Source organism: Ziziphus jujuba, chromosome 8 (genome assembly GCF_031755915.1).
Source record: "Ziziphus jujuba cultivar Dongzao chromosome 8, ASM3175591v1".
NCBI lineage: Eukaryota > Viridiplantae > Streptophyta > Magnoliopsida > Rosales > Rhamnaceae > Ziziphus > Ziziphus jujuba.
In genome coordinates, this window is record NC_083386.1 from 9,865,303 (window position 1) to 9,881,146 (window position 15,844).

The 15,844-nt window shown below is 34.3% G+C and overlaps 3 protein-coding genes across 9 annotated transcripts; 2 read left to right on the top strand and 1 right to left on the bottom strand.

Annotated features, from left to right (window-relative positions):
- The first annotated feature begins 450 nt into the window (after positions 1-450).
- LOC107413273 (putative glycine-rich cell wall structural protein 1) lies at positions 451-1,750 on the top strand. Its single transcript, XM_016021182.4, has one exon. The coding sequence runs from the start codon at positions 752-754 to the stop codon at positions 1,421-1,423; it is 672 nt and encodes a 223-aa protein (XP_015876668.2). The 5' UTR covers positions 451-751; the 3' UTR covers positions 1,424-1,750.
- Positions 1,751-5,319: 3,569 nt separating this feature from the next.
- Positions 5,320-6,470, top strand: LOC107413264 (putative glycine-rich cell wall structural protein 1). The gene has a single exon (XM_025072045.3). It carries the CDS (start codon positions 5,679-5,681, stop codon positions 6,174-6,176), a length of 498 nt encoding a protein of 165 aa, XP_024927813.1. The 5' UTR covers positions 5,320-5,678; the 3' UTR covers positions 6,177-6,470.
- A 1,137-nt stretch (positions 6,471-7,607) lies between these two features.
- On the bottom strand, positions 7,608-14,813 carry LOC107413279 (protein BTR1). Of its 7 annotated transcripts, none has more exons than XM_060819654.1 (9): positions 14,578-14,813; positions 14,354-14,483; positions 11,703-11,941; positions 11,502-11,608; positions 10,477-10,670; positions 9,623-9,747; positions 8,386-8,484; positions 8,244-8,305; positions 7,608-8,156 (listed from the first exon to the last, which is right to left on the bottom strand). In XM_060819654.1, the coding sequence occupies exons 1-9, from the start codon at positions 14,578-14,580 to the stop codon at positions 8,060-8,062; spliced, it is 1,056 nt and encodes a 351-aa protein (XP_060675637.1). In that variant the 5' UTR covers positions 14,581-14,813; the 3' UTR covers positions 7,608-8,059. The 7 variants fall into 7 exon arrangements, with proteins under 7 accessions (XP_060675637.1, XP_015876674.2, XP_015876678.2 ...); XM_016021188.4 differs by having other exon boundaries at positions 14,354-14,486; positions 14,578-14,812; XM_016021192.4 differs by having other exon boundaries at positions 14,642-14,811.
- Positions 14,814-15,844: the final 1,031 nt, after the last annotated feature.

The following is a 15,844-nucleotide window of genomic DNA, read 5'->3' on the forward strand; positions in this document are numbered from 1 at the left end:
ATAATAATTTTCCAAAAGTGGATTCTAATGTAATTAGAACAAAACTTAAAAACTACCAAATTTGTCCTGCAAAATACAAAGTATTGTATCTTGAACTAGAAATGATTTTTTTTTTTTAAATCAATATCATAGAGAGGAATATCTCGATTACTGTGCCCAATATTCGTGGCTAATAATTGAGCACACGCATATGAAACAAAATCAAGTAAATCTATTTGCTTAATCATAAATTAAATATTTTCGTCAAAGGTGGCATACATAACAATAACATAGAGGAATAGGTGTGAGAAGCAGCTTACTGGTCAGAATTATAAACTATAAGGTCGACTCCCTTCAAGTCAAAAGTGGAAGCAACACTTATCACATAGGAGCTAGGGGACTTGCCAATGAAAAGGACCTTAAATTGAGAAAATTAACATTAATTATTACTCACAGTACCACCACCACCGCCACCAACACCACAGTCCAAAAAAACTCAATGAAACACGTTCCAAATTATTATCATAATCTAATAATTAAATATAATATACAGAAGCTACTAGAATATATCAAGAACAACTCTTGAAAAGTGGTAAACTTTTACAATGTCTATATAAAGGGAGCTCTATCTTCAACTTATTCTCATCCCCATTGATGCGAGTTGCTTCTCATATATAATATATACAGTGAGTGATATATACTCATAGACACAAAAGAGATCGAGAAACAAGAAGTGCATTTCGTAGACCAAACGCACATTGAGTTTAGCAAAATGGCCAGCCACAAAGTGATTATTGGTGTTGCATTCTTGATCTTGCTCCTTGTGGATGTTTCCCTTGCTGCAAGATCTTTAAAGGGAACTAAAGGTGGTGGTGGTGGAGGTGGTGGTGGTGAAGGTGGAGGAGGTGGCGGCGGCGGTGCTTCGGGCATTAGCGGTTATGGTTCGGGCTATGGCTCGGGGTATGGCTCCGGAAGTGGTGCGGGTTATGGTGGTGCAGGTGGGGGAGGGTATGGTAAAGGAGGGGGAGGAGGTGGAGGTGGAGGTGGTGGATCCGGGTCGGGTGGTGGTAACGGCGGGTCCGGATATGGTTCTGGATATGGATCTGGAAGCGGGTACGGATATGGGTCGGGTAGTGGGAATGGAAGTGGTGGAGGAGGTGGAGGTGGCAGAGGCGGCGGAGGAGGTGGAGGTGGAGGCTCAGGATCAGGAAGTGGAAGTGGGTCGGGTTATGGGTCGGGATATGGAAGTGGTAGTGGATATGGAAGCGGAAGTGGTAACGGTGGAGGCAGCGGCGGAGGTGGAGGAGGCGGCGGCGGCGGAGGTGGTGGTGGCGGTGGCAGTGGCTCTGGAAGTGGATCAGGATATGGTAGTGGTTCGGGTTATGGATCGGGCTATGGATCAGGATATGGGGAAGGAGGAGGAGGAAATGAATTTTCACCATGAACATGAACATGTACAACCATTTTTACTTGTTTTAGATGGCATTCTGATAGTGTGTTTAGGATTTGTTAACATGAAATAAGTTGCAGCCATGTCCCCATCGCCTTATATTATTGAGCGAATATGTAGGTGGGATTTGTGTACGTAGCAAATTATTTAATTAAGTATGCGTCATGAATGTTGTGTTTGGTATTGTGTCGCATATTGCAAACTATATATATTTACTTGTGTTTGATACAAGTAAAAAAGGCAAAACGTTTATGTTTGTAACTTTCAAATTTTAAGCATACGTGCTTTTTCTCTTTTATGTCATGGACATGAAAATTTAAACCAAGTGTGTATGACTGTATAGATATTTTGGTAATATCTAATTTTTCCCTACTCAATTTTATAGGTTTAATTAATTAGGTCCCCTACTAGCTAGTAAAAGGAGAAAATCTATAATTCTTTACAGATATATTGTCTTAACAAATTACTTTTACTAGAATACTAACTAACATTCATTCGAAGTAATTAAGTAAATTACACAAAATTAAAATATAAAAAATAAAAATGCATTACTAAGCCGCTTAATTAGATTCTGTTCTCCATTAACAATTTCAGGCGAATTAGCGATGGATAATTTTGATGGGCTAAATCTGAATCAAGTTTAGATTAAAAAAAAAAAAAAAAGTTAGGTACGAAGTTCAAATAAAATTGGGTTTAAATATTACTTAAGCCACCATCAACTCCAAATAGAACCTTAATTTCAATAACGTGTGACGACCTCCTCTATGCTTCTGCTATACTTTAATTTTTTATTTGCTTTTGAAATGGTGGGTGCTTTATTGGCAATAACTGAAATGATGGGTATGATAGAGAGTTGAAAGGTCTGCTTTGTGTTCTAGAGCTCCTCCACACTGATGAGGAGTCATATTATTAATATTATCATTATTATTTACTAATATTATTTTCATGCTCTAGTATACTTCTAATTCTACATAATTTAGTTTTCTTTTTTTTTTCTTTTTTTATTTACATGTGGCAAATTTAATTAACTAATAATTAATTATATTGGTCAATTTGTCTTAATTTGAATTAAATTCTTACCACCGAAAAACTAAACAAATAGGCTGTCTAATTTTACAAAAACTTGTATATATAATTCTGACTCTTTCAAAATTGATTAATCCTCCATTTAATTATGTCAACTCCCTTCAAAAGCCACATCTTATTATATAATCAATTGCACACCTCCATTTCCCTAAATTTAAATAACCAATTTAAAAAGAAAAAAATTCACAAACAAATCTTGAAGGACTTATGGTATATACAAACTATATCTAGCTTGAACTTGGAATATAGAGGAACTGACTCTCTCTTTAAAAGGAAGAAGAAAAAAGATAGATGAAGAAGGAGATCGAGTTTCCACGGACAGAAAACATATTGTGATGATGATATGATGATAATTATTTCAAATATTATGCTTGTGATGGCTGTTTAGGAGGCCACAAATACCAAAGATGTGAATCATCCTTCTTGCTATCCTTTTAAGTAGAAACTAATTGTTATGGTAATTTGGTATGGATGACAATTTTTTACATATAGAAATCTAATTAATTAAAAAATATTTTTATTAGGGATGTAATATCCTTTTAACATTTATCATGTCATCATTATTATTATTATTTTTTTTTTTTTAATAAATTGAGAGATCATTGTCAAAAATATATATTATATGTTTATGTATAATTTTTTTCTGTAGTGAACGAGGTTTCCCATTTATTGTTAGGCTTTTTTATCGTATTATTAGTAGTTAGACATGATAAAGCAATGGTGAATGCCCATGGACCAGTGGGCAACCTCGTCTATATTAATAGAGTTGTATAACATGTGTATATAAATCAAACTCTTACTGTTGAGAAATTGGACTAACATATACCATATTGTACGCGTACAATCTCACTATAACAGAGTTGCTATGCAATTTTGTATGCATATATATGTATATATATATATATATATATAATCAATTAGTATCTTTATACATAAATGAAAGTCCATGGTTGATAAAAGTGTATTTCTTTTTTTTCTTTTTTTCCTTTTTTGGTAATTAAATAGAATAAAAGTACTCGGATGGTGTTGTATAGGAGCTTATAAATGTTTTGCATCTAAAGTACTTTTAATTAATTGTATAATTAATCTGTGTGCATTCTTTCGTGCAGACGAATGTCAGGTGGACTGCTGTACCTGGGAAGCTACCGAGATATATGTGTATGTATAATGTATATATGTGTATTGTGTGTATGTTTTTCATAATTTTTTAGGTCAAAAATAATTGTATCAGGGTCAATTTTAAGATCGATATGAACTAATATGTGGGGCCTTATGGTGGATGCTTCATGGTTTTAATCTTCATGGAAACTTATGCTATAACCTTGCTATAAGATAATTCCTATGTATATATATAATCACTCTAACAGAGTGATTTTAACCTATCATGGAAGCTCAAAAGGCATATCTCTCATAATTAACCTATATATGCATGAATGTATTAGGATAAACCACTTTTTACCTAAAATGCATGCATATAGATAAAGCAACACTACCATCACTAAGAAAGTAATCATGAAATAAGTCAATTAAACTAATCAAACGGAAATGAAATTGTTGGTTATAATAAGAAATTAATTAAAGATTAATTTCACAAAAAGCTAAGGGAATCAATTAGGAGTCAACAGAAGGGACAAAGAGCGTTTACTATTTTGGCAAAGATTAGAGATAGGGCATGATTGAATATGCAAAGTGCATGCAAGCTATGGCTTTGGAAATGAGCACTCACACACACACACACACACACACACAAAAAAGTACAGAGAGTAGTACTCTATTATGATTATTGACATTTGTCACGCTATATATAGAAGAGTATATATGAAGAAAAGAAAGACAAAGTGGGTGCAATAGTAGGTGCATGAGTGGGGTTGTTGTTGTTTGTGGTATTATATATGTATGGGAATTTAAGTGTCTTCCCTCATCTATTATTTTAATCATTATTACAAGAAAAAACTTACTATCATTTCACCATTAGACCTTCATACGCGTAAACCCCTTCAACTGTGTCCTTATTTATCTTACTCGGAGATTGCTGAGGTTATCTTTGTATAACGACAAGATATGATATATAAGTTTCGACCACTAGCGACAATTTTTTAGATTAAAATGGAAAATATATATTATGATGTCAAGGATTATTATTTGTTCAGTTACATTTTTTGTTTTAAATCATTTATTAAGAAAAATTATCAGTGCACTTGGTGTGACTACTAGTTAATAAAGCTTTAGAGTTGAATTGGAATGGCTTGAGTAATATTCATATGGATAAGAAAGGCGTCTTTAACAAGAGCCACATGAAGTGAAAGTTGTGCTTAGGTATGTTAATTACAAATTCATAATTAGTAGAATTATAACACATAACCAAAAAAACTGCCATATGAAATATTGGAAGACTACTTTTATGTCAACGTTTTCTTTGTGGCTGATTTTCATAACCTGCTTTTTTCATTTGACATTATATTAGTATCTTTTTTTTTTTTTTCCTTTTTTTTTTTTCCTCCGTCTAACATGTGTATAATATCTTGTTCTTAAATAATGTTGTTTTGGTAATTTGGGATTATGACATTCATTAATTGTAATTGGGTCCATTCTAAACATATGCAATAAAGGTGTTGCTTCCACTTTTGACTTGATGGGGGGGGGGGGGGGGGGGGGGTTGTCCTAAATTCAAAAATGATGTATATCCACGTATCCATCTTTTTCATATATATATATATATATATATATATCCACGTATCCATCTTTTTCATATATATATATATACATCATTTTTGAATTTAGGACCCCCCCCATCAAGTCAAAAGTGGAAGCAACACCTTTATTGCATAGGACAGAATTTCGCATGAAGGAACAAGAAAAAAATATTCCCACCATATCACAAATCCCACCACCACACCAACACCACTTAGCAAAACCCACATACACGTTCCCATAATAATTATCACAATCAAAAATGTACTGCGATTAAAAAGAAACAATTAGAACTTCATGACCATGCCCTATATATATATGGACTCCTACCCTAATGTTTTTCACCATACACAAATTTTTGGTTCCTCAAGAGAATTGAGTTTATACCTACCCATATATACGCATTGTACCAAGCACTTATCATTTTCACAGCCAACACGTCCTGCATTTAGTTTTGCGTCTTATAGAGAAAATGGGCAGCGCAAAGGTGATTGGTGCTGCATTTTTGGTCCTATTCCTAGTGGACCTCTCCCTTGCTTCTAGGTCTCTAAGAAATGTTGGTGGTGGTGGTGGTGGTGGTGGAGGAGGTGGTAAAGGAGGAGGAGGTGGTGGTTCGGGTCTTGGCTCAGGCTCGGGTAGTGGTTATGGGTCCGGATATGGATCTGGATATGGTTCAGGTGGTGGGAAAGGAGGTGGTGGAGGAGGCGGAGGCGGAAGAGGAGGTGGTGGTGGTGGAGGGTCAGGCAGTGGAAGTGGGTCGGGTTATGGATCAGGGTATGGATCGGGATATGGAAGTGGGTACGGAAGTGGAAGTGGAGGTGGAAGAGGCGGAGGAGGAGGAGGTGGCGGTGGCCATGGCGGCGGAGGTGGTGGAGGCGGTGGATCTGGAAGCGGATCAGGATACGGTAGCGGGTCGGGTTATGGGTCAGGATATGGAGGAGGGGGAGGGCACGAAGAATATTCACCATGAGCATCAGCTTATATACTATTTCTTTAATTAGCAATCAATCCTAAGCATATGCAATACTTAAATAAATTGAAGAAATTCACCAACCGTCACCTTATATATATATATATATATATATTTACGTGCGGCGGTGGACGTTGCATGTGTCTGCGTTTTTATTAGTTTTATATATAAATCATATTTTACAGATATTGTTACTTGTATAATTATAATACAAGTAATAAAATTATGTTAATTTTTAATTTTTGTACATTTATGTTTTCTTTATAATAATTATCTTTTATCTTTGGATTCTAATATTGTTAGTTTTAATATTATTTTTGCGCGAAAATAAAACAGTTAAAAATATTAATAATAAATAAAAAATGGACTAAGGGAATAACGGATTTTGAATAGATTGTAAAATATATTTGTTTAAAAAAAAAAAAAAAAGGTTAATTTTGCTAAGAATTGTTCATAAGGTATCCGATTCTCTTATTCAATGATCTTTTCTCTTGTTACCTTCTCTAACCTCAAGTACCTGTTTCTCTTATGTAAAGGAATTTTTAATTATTGTTATACGAAAGTCTTAAATCAACTAAATTTTCTAGTTATTGTATTGGAAAAACTTGTCAGCTCTTCATTTATTTATTTTTTTTCATCAAGTTTCTCTCTTAAGTAAACGAATTTTCTCATATCGAAAAGCAACTCTCATTCACAACTTCAAATAAATATCCACCTCACAATTTTTGCTAATTATAGTGTAAACTTAAGCAATTTTATATTTTATAGCACACTTTTTAAATGCAGGCTTAGAAGTTACCTAATATAAAGAGCAATGAAACAAATCAAACGAGATGGATAAACAGACAACGAATCTGAAGTCTCGTCTTTTTAACTACTGAAATTTGACACCGTCAGACACCATCATTTGCTAAAAGGGGGAGTACATTCAATTACGTGAGGGTATGTAGAAAGGACTTAAATTACAAAAAGGTCCACATTATAAATTCTCTTTGATTTTTTTTTTTTTTTTTTTGGCCAAAATAGGTACCAAAAACCAAGCCGCCGCCGGTGCCGAATTGAATCTCAGTGGTAACGAAAAGACCCAGATCTGGCACTACGATTCAGTGGGGGCTGACTCAAAGCCATTCTACACATCTCACCCAACTCGCAGGCTATTTGTCATCTGAAAATGACAATTATCTAGGATAAAAAAAACCTGAAATTGGTATCAAATCTGAAAAATTATTCTTATGCATTAAAAAACTTTGAAAACCACCCAGCCGACAAATAAGATTTCGAATTTGTGAGATTGACACAATGACATCCACTCCCCAAAAGTGTTTAAATATCTCAATAGATAAACAAGGAATTCGTCACTCAAATAGAATACATTGGCGATTAGTGTCTTTAAGAAAAGTACACCATTATAACATTTGAATAGCAGAAAAATGCCAAAACAAAAAGATTAATAAATCCATTCCAATCCTCAAAAAACTCAAGAAAGTTTATGTCAAACAGAATTTCAAATGAAGGTATGGACCAAAATAACAGCTGTTAAATTTAGAAGTTACAACTGTATAAACAAATTAAATAACGCTAATCATATTCTATCTGGTCAATCAATAATGCTTCTTTTTCAACATTTTCCTTTTTCTAAAATTTTAATTCTTCATCTCAGACAAGTCCCTATAAAGATTGATTGCTCTCTCTTCCCAGACAAAAAGAAAAGAAATTTCCCGTTCATACCCCTAACCGGTGTTACTGATTTCTCACCAAATTATCATCGCGTGAGAAAAGTATAGCGGACGCATTTAAAATGATGACCAAATCGCATATTAATATTTGTAGGTAGGTCCACCACAAGGTTCTGAAAAGGAATGAGTTTTGCAATAGTTGGGAAACTAATCCATCACCCTCTCAGAAGCATAAGCTACTTTCTGCATGATCATGGACTCGGCTGCACGGATAGCCCTCTGTGACCCTGTGATTGTAACTTTCCTGCCAAACAAAGCCAGTTGATTAAACATCAAAACATCCGAACTCATCCCATGGAGCAGCAGATTCATGAAATTGAAGTCGTTATACCTATCAGTTGTTCCAGACATGAAATCACCTCTATCCGATATCTTTATCCTGGCCCCACTCGCCTAAAATATAACGCAGTGCTTTAGTTTAATGCACATGTAAATTTTATGGAGCCTAACGAAATCAGCTGCTGTTTTTATACCTGACTAATTTCCATTATGTTCCTTCCGCCACGACCCACAACCAATCCAATATGGCCGTCAGCTACACCAATAGTCACAGAGTTGTTTCGATCCTCCTGCTAAACATTAAGGTCTTGTCAATCAATTAAGAAATCTAAATCTTGAATAATATAACACATATTTTGCTTCTAAAAGAAAAAAACTACCTACTTTTGTACCCTAAAAGTAACATTAAAACCAAACTCTAACAGTAGCATTATACTTTCATTGACGAGCATGGGCTCAGTGAGATTATCTGCAACACGTCAACTTTTTGATGCAATGCTAGTAGTTGGCTTCCAAAAGAAATAATGGGATTTCTATTCTCATCCACTTCCAATAAAACGTAATATAAACCACACTAAAAATATGTGATGTTCAACATGGCAAGGAGAAAACTCATAACATGATGGTTAATCCCTAAAAATTTGAGGGAGAATTGTTTCTCATTCATGCCTCCAACCTTAAGGAGATGGTAAAAAGAGATTTTAAAAACCAATTTTTAGATGTCTCAAAAAATAATTATAAGGGAAAAGAAAAGCATTTAGAATTACCACACCTATACGTCTTTTAAGTGCACCCTTCCCATAAGCAATTTTAATGTCACATCAATATTCATGTATTATCTAAAAACCTATGCACCTTTATTCAGGCACCTATTTTGATTAAATAACAAAGTTTTGCACTTGAGTATTGCAATATAGCTACAATTTAAAGCCTGACGAGATTAGACTTCATGCTATAAATTCTCCAGCACAAACTAATATCAGTCATGATATTTCTAATATAACTATGTCTATATCAATCATCACACATATCAGTTCCAGAAGTATGATCTACAAGAAGGGGCATCAAATACTTCATCCGTGACAGGAAAGATAATATTTGGCTTATCAAACCCAACAATAAAACCAACTAGCCAATAATTTGCATATTACCACGGCTAATCTTAAATTTTTGAAAATAAAAATTAAAAGCATGCTTATTCTCACAAATAGCCCTTTTTTTTCCCCAATAATGATCCTTTCAATGTGATTCAACAAGTCTCTTTAGAAGACAATAAAGAACTTAAGAAAATAAAAGAATAGACTATGAGATAATATCTTTCCAGAGAAAATCAAATAAATGACAAGCCAGATTTATAATCTGCCTGAGAAATTGACTGTACATAGAAACCAACATACAGATCAAATTTAAACATTGTGAAATAGGATGAACCTTGGTATTCTGAAACTTCCCTCCCGCCCCATTTGGTCCATAGCTCATTGCATTGTACGGTGCTGTTGCAACAGAAGGAAGCATATATGGATATGGAATACCATGAAAACCCGAGAAGAAAACACCTAAAAATTCAAGTTGAAGACAACTTACTAGAAATCAAATTCCATCATAATAATTCTAGACATAATTCTATGAGCGATAACTGTCATATCCTCATCTTCTAGGGTGGAGGAACCGAAAAAAAAAAAAAAAAAAAACCTAAAGTGAACCACCAAATAACTAAATAATTTTATTGATTTAGTGATACCAAGTTATCAAATTTATACATGCAGCAGAAGCAAAAAGTTAACTACTAGGCTTCACATTAACATTGCATGTGCTCAAATGGAGGGGTCTAACAGTTATAAACATGGTAAGATGATTCCCGATGATGATGGCAATTAAATATCTAGCAAGCCTGACTAGTTTCAGAAGGAAGAAATAATGGCCTTGCTATTCAATAAGAGAAACCACACACACACACACACACACACACACACGGGCAAAGAGAAGGAATGTGGCATCGCAAAATTCAAACCAAAAATCATGAAACAATCTTGAAGAATGTGAAATCGGTTGTTCATTGAGCCTGGAAGCTCTCCAAATTACAACAAATGACATGCCTAATTTGAAGTAAGACAATTCACACTTCAAAGATTAACAAAAACACATAATAATTTGATGAATTCATAAAGCCCCACCAAATCAATAGCATTACTTAATGCTACAAAAAGAAACATAAACTTAAATGAGTGACATACATACTACAAGTTGGTTTACATAAAAAAAGACAATGACAAAGAAAGACAAACCTGGATATGAAAAGGGAGCATTCATAGACTGTACGTAATGAGGATCTTCAGCCAACTTAGAAATAATTAAATCAATTGCCCGCAATTGTTCCTCGAGAGTTCCTGTTAGTGTTACTAGCCTATCATTCAAGCCAAAGTAATTATTGTCCTGAGGAGATATTTTAATGCCAGCTTGGGAGTCTTCAATAAATGACCTGATCAGAGGCAAACTTAAATATTAGCAGACAGTTTCTTTTGGGGGGTGGCAAATACGCAATGACTCTGCGACATAGATTTGACTAGTAGCTGCTATTGAATCAATAAATCTGGAAAACAATGGGTGACAAAGTTAAAATTTAACAAGAATGACAACTAAAAATGTAGTGTTGCACATTCTCTTAAAAAGCACAGCCATGGAGCTAGCAGCCATCTTCCTCAGCAGAGAGCACTAGACATCAACACCTCATTTGATTAAGAAGTCAACACCCATTATAAACTCTAAAAATATATATATACAACCATTTAAAGAAGCTAATAACTCATCAAACCTTATAGACACTAGAGACAATGAAAAAAACTCGAAAAGTAAAAGAAGCAACTTAGAAGCTGAAAATATCGTTAGTATTTATGCTCCTGTAGAAGATAATATGGACAAGGACAAGGGTAATCCTTTGTTATGTAAACTACAATCCAAGTTGCAGACTTCTCCTAATGTGCCATCGAGAGCAAAGTCCCCCCATACTTAGATTCATTTGTCAATGGGCCGCCTTCATTTATATATAAGTCGATTGTATTTGTCCTGCAATAACTCTACGCAACATCTACATGACTTGGTGACATTATGCAACCAGGACTCAATGAGCATAAATAAGCAAGTTTTATGTTACAGACCAACTATTATTCAGCTATTTCTATATGGAGAGGGGGAAAAAAATTTCTAGTGCAAAACTTTACAATTCTATTGAGCAAAAAGATATGTATTATGCCAATAAAGCATAGCACGCCATACATTATGTATTAAAAAATATTAGAAGTTGTTTTCTTACTTTATAGTGGAACCTCCCTTTCCAATTATTCCACCACATGAACTATTTGGAACAATTAGCCTCACTTTCGTTCTCAGTTCAGCATCATCGCTTTCTTCAGTGTGAAGCTAACAGACAGCAGGAAAAACATATAAGTAACATCTAAATATATACATATATGTTGTGAAATATTCGAAGTAAAGTCCACATCAGAAACAATACCTCACTCAGCAACTTAGCAAGGATAAGATCCATGGCTTTAATAATTTCATTAATTGTTCCAGATACCATAATAATCCTGTCCGTTGTTCCAGGGAAAAATTCATGATTTCGTGACAACAGAATTCGTGCTCCAGATTGTGATTGAAAATCAGTTATTGTTGCACCTCCCTTTCCAATTACAGAACCAGCTGCAGCATTTGATACAAGAAACTTGAGATATGTGGGCTTCTCCATGGAATCTGGCAACAAAGCAAGCACAAAAGGACAGGTGTAAGAAGAGAAATTAATAAAGCAGGCAAAAATCTAAATATCCAAAAATAGTTATAAGCCATCGTGTTATAAGCTAACATGCAGGAAAACTTTGAACAGACTTTTAAATATAATTAGTGTAATAAAAACACACACAGAGAAAGAGAGAGAGAAAGAGATGAAGGTATTCATATTGTACCATTCAATTACAACATCCTGAGCCATCACCAAGGAAAGATTTCAGATTAAAATCTAACCAATCAGAAAACGCATGAAAAATTGCATGCAATTGTAGTACAAAAGAGACAAAGACCACAGAAAAGATAACTGGAGGTAGCTTAGTATTATATAAGAAATTTAGACGAAGTGGCTAAGATAGGTCACTCTGGTGACATCAATTCTAGAGTACTAAAAGAGCTCTGAATTTCTGATAAAATGCTTAAAACTCTTCAACTTGCTTGTATACAAAAATCCTAAAGCAGCAGAACATTTCTTCTTCAAGAAGTTCAACACACATCTGTATGAGCACATTTCAATTAGAATGTCTATTGGGAAACAAAAGAAAAACTATAATATCTAAAAACAACAATCATTTGAAATTACGGAGACTATCAAGAAGCTGTATGAGTTAAATTAAGGAGACTACCAATAAAAATAAAAAATAAATTGTACCATTTTCTATCAAGAAGCTGTACGAGTTAAATTGAAATACTTCTTTCTCATTTATCGTTGTCTCAATATCCAACTAGTTGAGCAGTTGAACAAAAATATTACTGGAATCAAGCTATAAAATATAACTTTAAAGTGTCACACATTCAGAGAAGTCAACTACAATACACAGTTTTTTGGTTACAGAAAATGTAACTTCAAACCAACATTTATATGAAATTTAACTCAGTAGCACATCAAGTTGAGCTTTCATGGCCACGAAAAAGGTAACATGCATATCTGCAAGCAGCAGATAATCGATTTCTTACTTGTCAAGGGTGCTTCAACCAATGACCCGTATTGCCAGATTATTCCTCCCTCCTTCCATGAAGGGAAGGATCGCTATCCCACATGATTTAACCTATTAACTCCATTTGACTAAAAACAATAAAATTAACTGTTTTTCCTAAGCAAATATAGCAATAATAATATCAACAGTAAACATAACAGGAAAAATTAGGCCCGGTAATTGATTCCTCATCATTACTAGTTTATATTAATTTCTGTTACTCAACATCTTAAGGATGATATCTTCACATTAAAAGGGAATTCTTGTATGATACTCCCACTGGCAAACACATTACATGCATGCATAATGGCATCAATGCACCATCAAGTACATACGCAAATACATGTATACACTGGATCATTCTCCAAGTGAAAGTGGGTGCCTCATGTAAATATTCTAGGAAATGAAAATCGAAACATCTAGCAAATTAACTATTCAGTAGATTGATTACTTTTCATTGAGGATGCAAGCTAGGACAACAGTTGTGAAGTAGAAGTTATGCAAAACCTTGTTTCTTGTTTGTAATAAATTCACAAATAAATATAGCCAACTTATCTTGAATATTCGAATATTGCAACCTCTCCTGAAACAGTAAACTTTTTCTTAAACAACAGAAGGTTCTCATGCAGGATATAAAAAATTTTAAAAATAAATAAATAAATAAGAAAATTAAGTTTCAGAGCAAACAGAAAGTAATTTTCATACACATCCTTATGATTTTCCAATCTTTTGTATTTTTTTCCTGGTTAATGTAATTGAAAAGATGGGCAGGCAAAAAAGTCAGAGATAATATATATTTTTCAAAAGTCCCCATTCAAATCTCAAAAAACACCAAATGGGATTCACATTTATCATTACTAAAATATAACTTCACGAATCTCATGCTATAAATCATTGAACACACAAGGTCTTGGCCTTTAAAAATAAAAACAGGATTAGCACTGCCACTTCCTTTGGTGGCTAAGAGACTTGCGAGTACAGGAAAATTAAGTCCTACATTTTCTCAACGTTTCAGACAAATGAAAATTTACGGGTCGAGGAACTAATTTTCTTATTCTAGTTGAGCTTTCACTAATAGGACACACAATAGAAAACTCTGATTACATCATAATTTCGTTTTTTTCCAATTTCCCTCCCATTATCTCCCCAAACAAACAGAATGTCACGGTTACACAAACAGCTAGGGCTAGGGTTTCAGTTCCAACAGACAAAAAATTGCATTATCCAAATAGCAGTTAACATTGTCCTCATCCCTATCAAACAATTTGACCACAAAAAAACCACAAACAAACTCGAAAATGGAATTCCACCACTAGGCACATGAAAACAAAAAACCTACAGAGAGAGAGAGAGAGAGAGAAACAGATAAGAGTTATAGAGAGAGAAAGGAGATCAGATCAGAAACCTGAAGTAGGTGATTTCGGCGGTGGTGGTGACCGCTTCCGAGGGGCCTCCGGAGACGACACGTATGATGACTCCGTCGACTCCATTTCTCCTCTCTCTCCTTCTCCTCCTCCTTCCTTATTTTCCTCCTCCTTCTAGATAGAGAAAGCAGCAAAATTTCACAGAGAAAGAGTATAAAAACAAACACAAACAAAAAACAAACAAACAAGCGAAAAAGACTCAGACCATTCGCAGAAGGAATTGAAAATTTTCTTGCAAGCCAAACAGAAGCTGAAAAAAGAAAGCTTACAGAGAACGAGAAAATGAGAGAACGTGGATTTGATTTTATTTAATTATAATTTTGGGTTGGTTTTTCGCAGCGTCTGTTTGCTGAGCTGTGAGTTGCGGAGCCTCTGCTACACCTACCTATCCATCTCTCTCTCTCTCTCTCCCTCTCTCTTTTCGTAGGCGCGTGTGTTTTGTGAGCGCGTGTTCATTTGTTTTTTGTTCGGTCGTGAGAACCGCCTTCTTGTTGTTATGATTTTCTTTTGCGCTTTTCAAGGTCGTCTTATCACGTGCGGATGAACACAGTCTTGTTAACGGATCTGGACCTTTGATTCTTTCGGTCGTATGGAGATAGCCTTGTTGTTGACCTAATGGACGGTGGAGATTTGAGTAGAATATTAGATAGGGAAAGCCTGCGACTGGGCAAAAGAGCGACCAGAAGTGTCACTCTCATAGGCTGCGTGTGCGTGTGCGTGCGGTCCCACCCTGTTTTGTACACAATACAAGGGGCATAAGGCCGTGTTTGGCTCACATGCCTTTCTTCAAAGTACATTTTTCATGCCCTCCACAACTGCATCACTTCTCCCTTTTTTTATTTTTATTTTTTCTCTGCTTGAAAAAATTATAAAATATACATATTGGAAGGATTACCACGTGCTTACCTTTAAATAATTGACGAAGAAAATATCAACGGTACACCGTGCATGAAAAATATATAGCGTTGATTTTTATTTTATAATAAAAAAATAATAATATATTATCCTTGTTGCATGAATTTAACTTTTCTTTTTTTTCTTTTTTTTTTTTGTTTCAATAATATATGAATTGAGGCTGGAAGTCATCATGTGGTCGAATCAAAAAAATATGTTAAATATATTACCAATAATGGGATAAAGCATGTAAAAGCTACAAATATTTCGGTGATTTTTTTTTTTTTAACAGAATTTGTTCAATTCATGATGAGACAGAATACACAAAAATATATTCAATTATTTAAGTGTTGTTTGGTAATGTGTTAATTTTTATTTTATATAATGATGTATAATTTGGTTGTCTCAAATAATTGTATTTGTAAGTGTTGTAGTTAATATTGATTAATACTTCAAAAACATAAAAGGATAAAGAAAAATAATAAATAATAAATTTAAATTATTTTCAATTTGGTGTTTTTTTTTTCCTTTAAATTTATAGTTAAATTTAATGCCTCGCTACCTTTAACAAAGATGTA

Excerpts from the sequence above, each read along its gene's own strand:
- LOC107413264 (XM_025072045.3), top strand. The coding sequence starts at position 5,679 with ATGGGCAGCGCAAAGGTGATTGGTGCTGCATTTTTGGTCCTATTCCTA.
- LOC107413279 (XM_016021188.4), bottom strand. Across the intron at positions 10,671-11,501 it reads AAGGGAGGTTCCACTATAAA|GTCATTTATTGAAGACTCCC; the intron begins GTAAGAAAACAA and ends GCCTCTGATCAG. Across the intron at positions 8,157-8,243 it reads ATGTCTGGAACAACTGATAG|GAAAGTTACAATCACAGGGT; the intron begins GTATAACGACTT and ends TTTGTTTGGCAG.
- LOC107413273 (XM_016021182.4), top strand. The coding sequence starts at position 752 with ATGGCCAGCCACAAAGTGATTATTGGTGTTGCATTCTTGATCTTGCTC.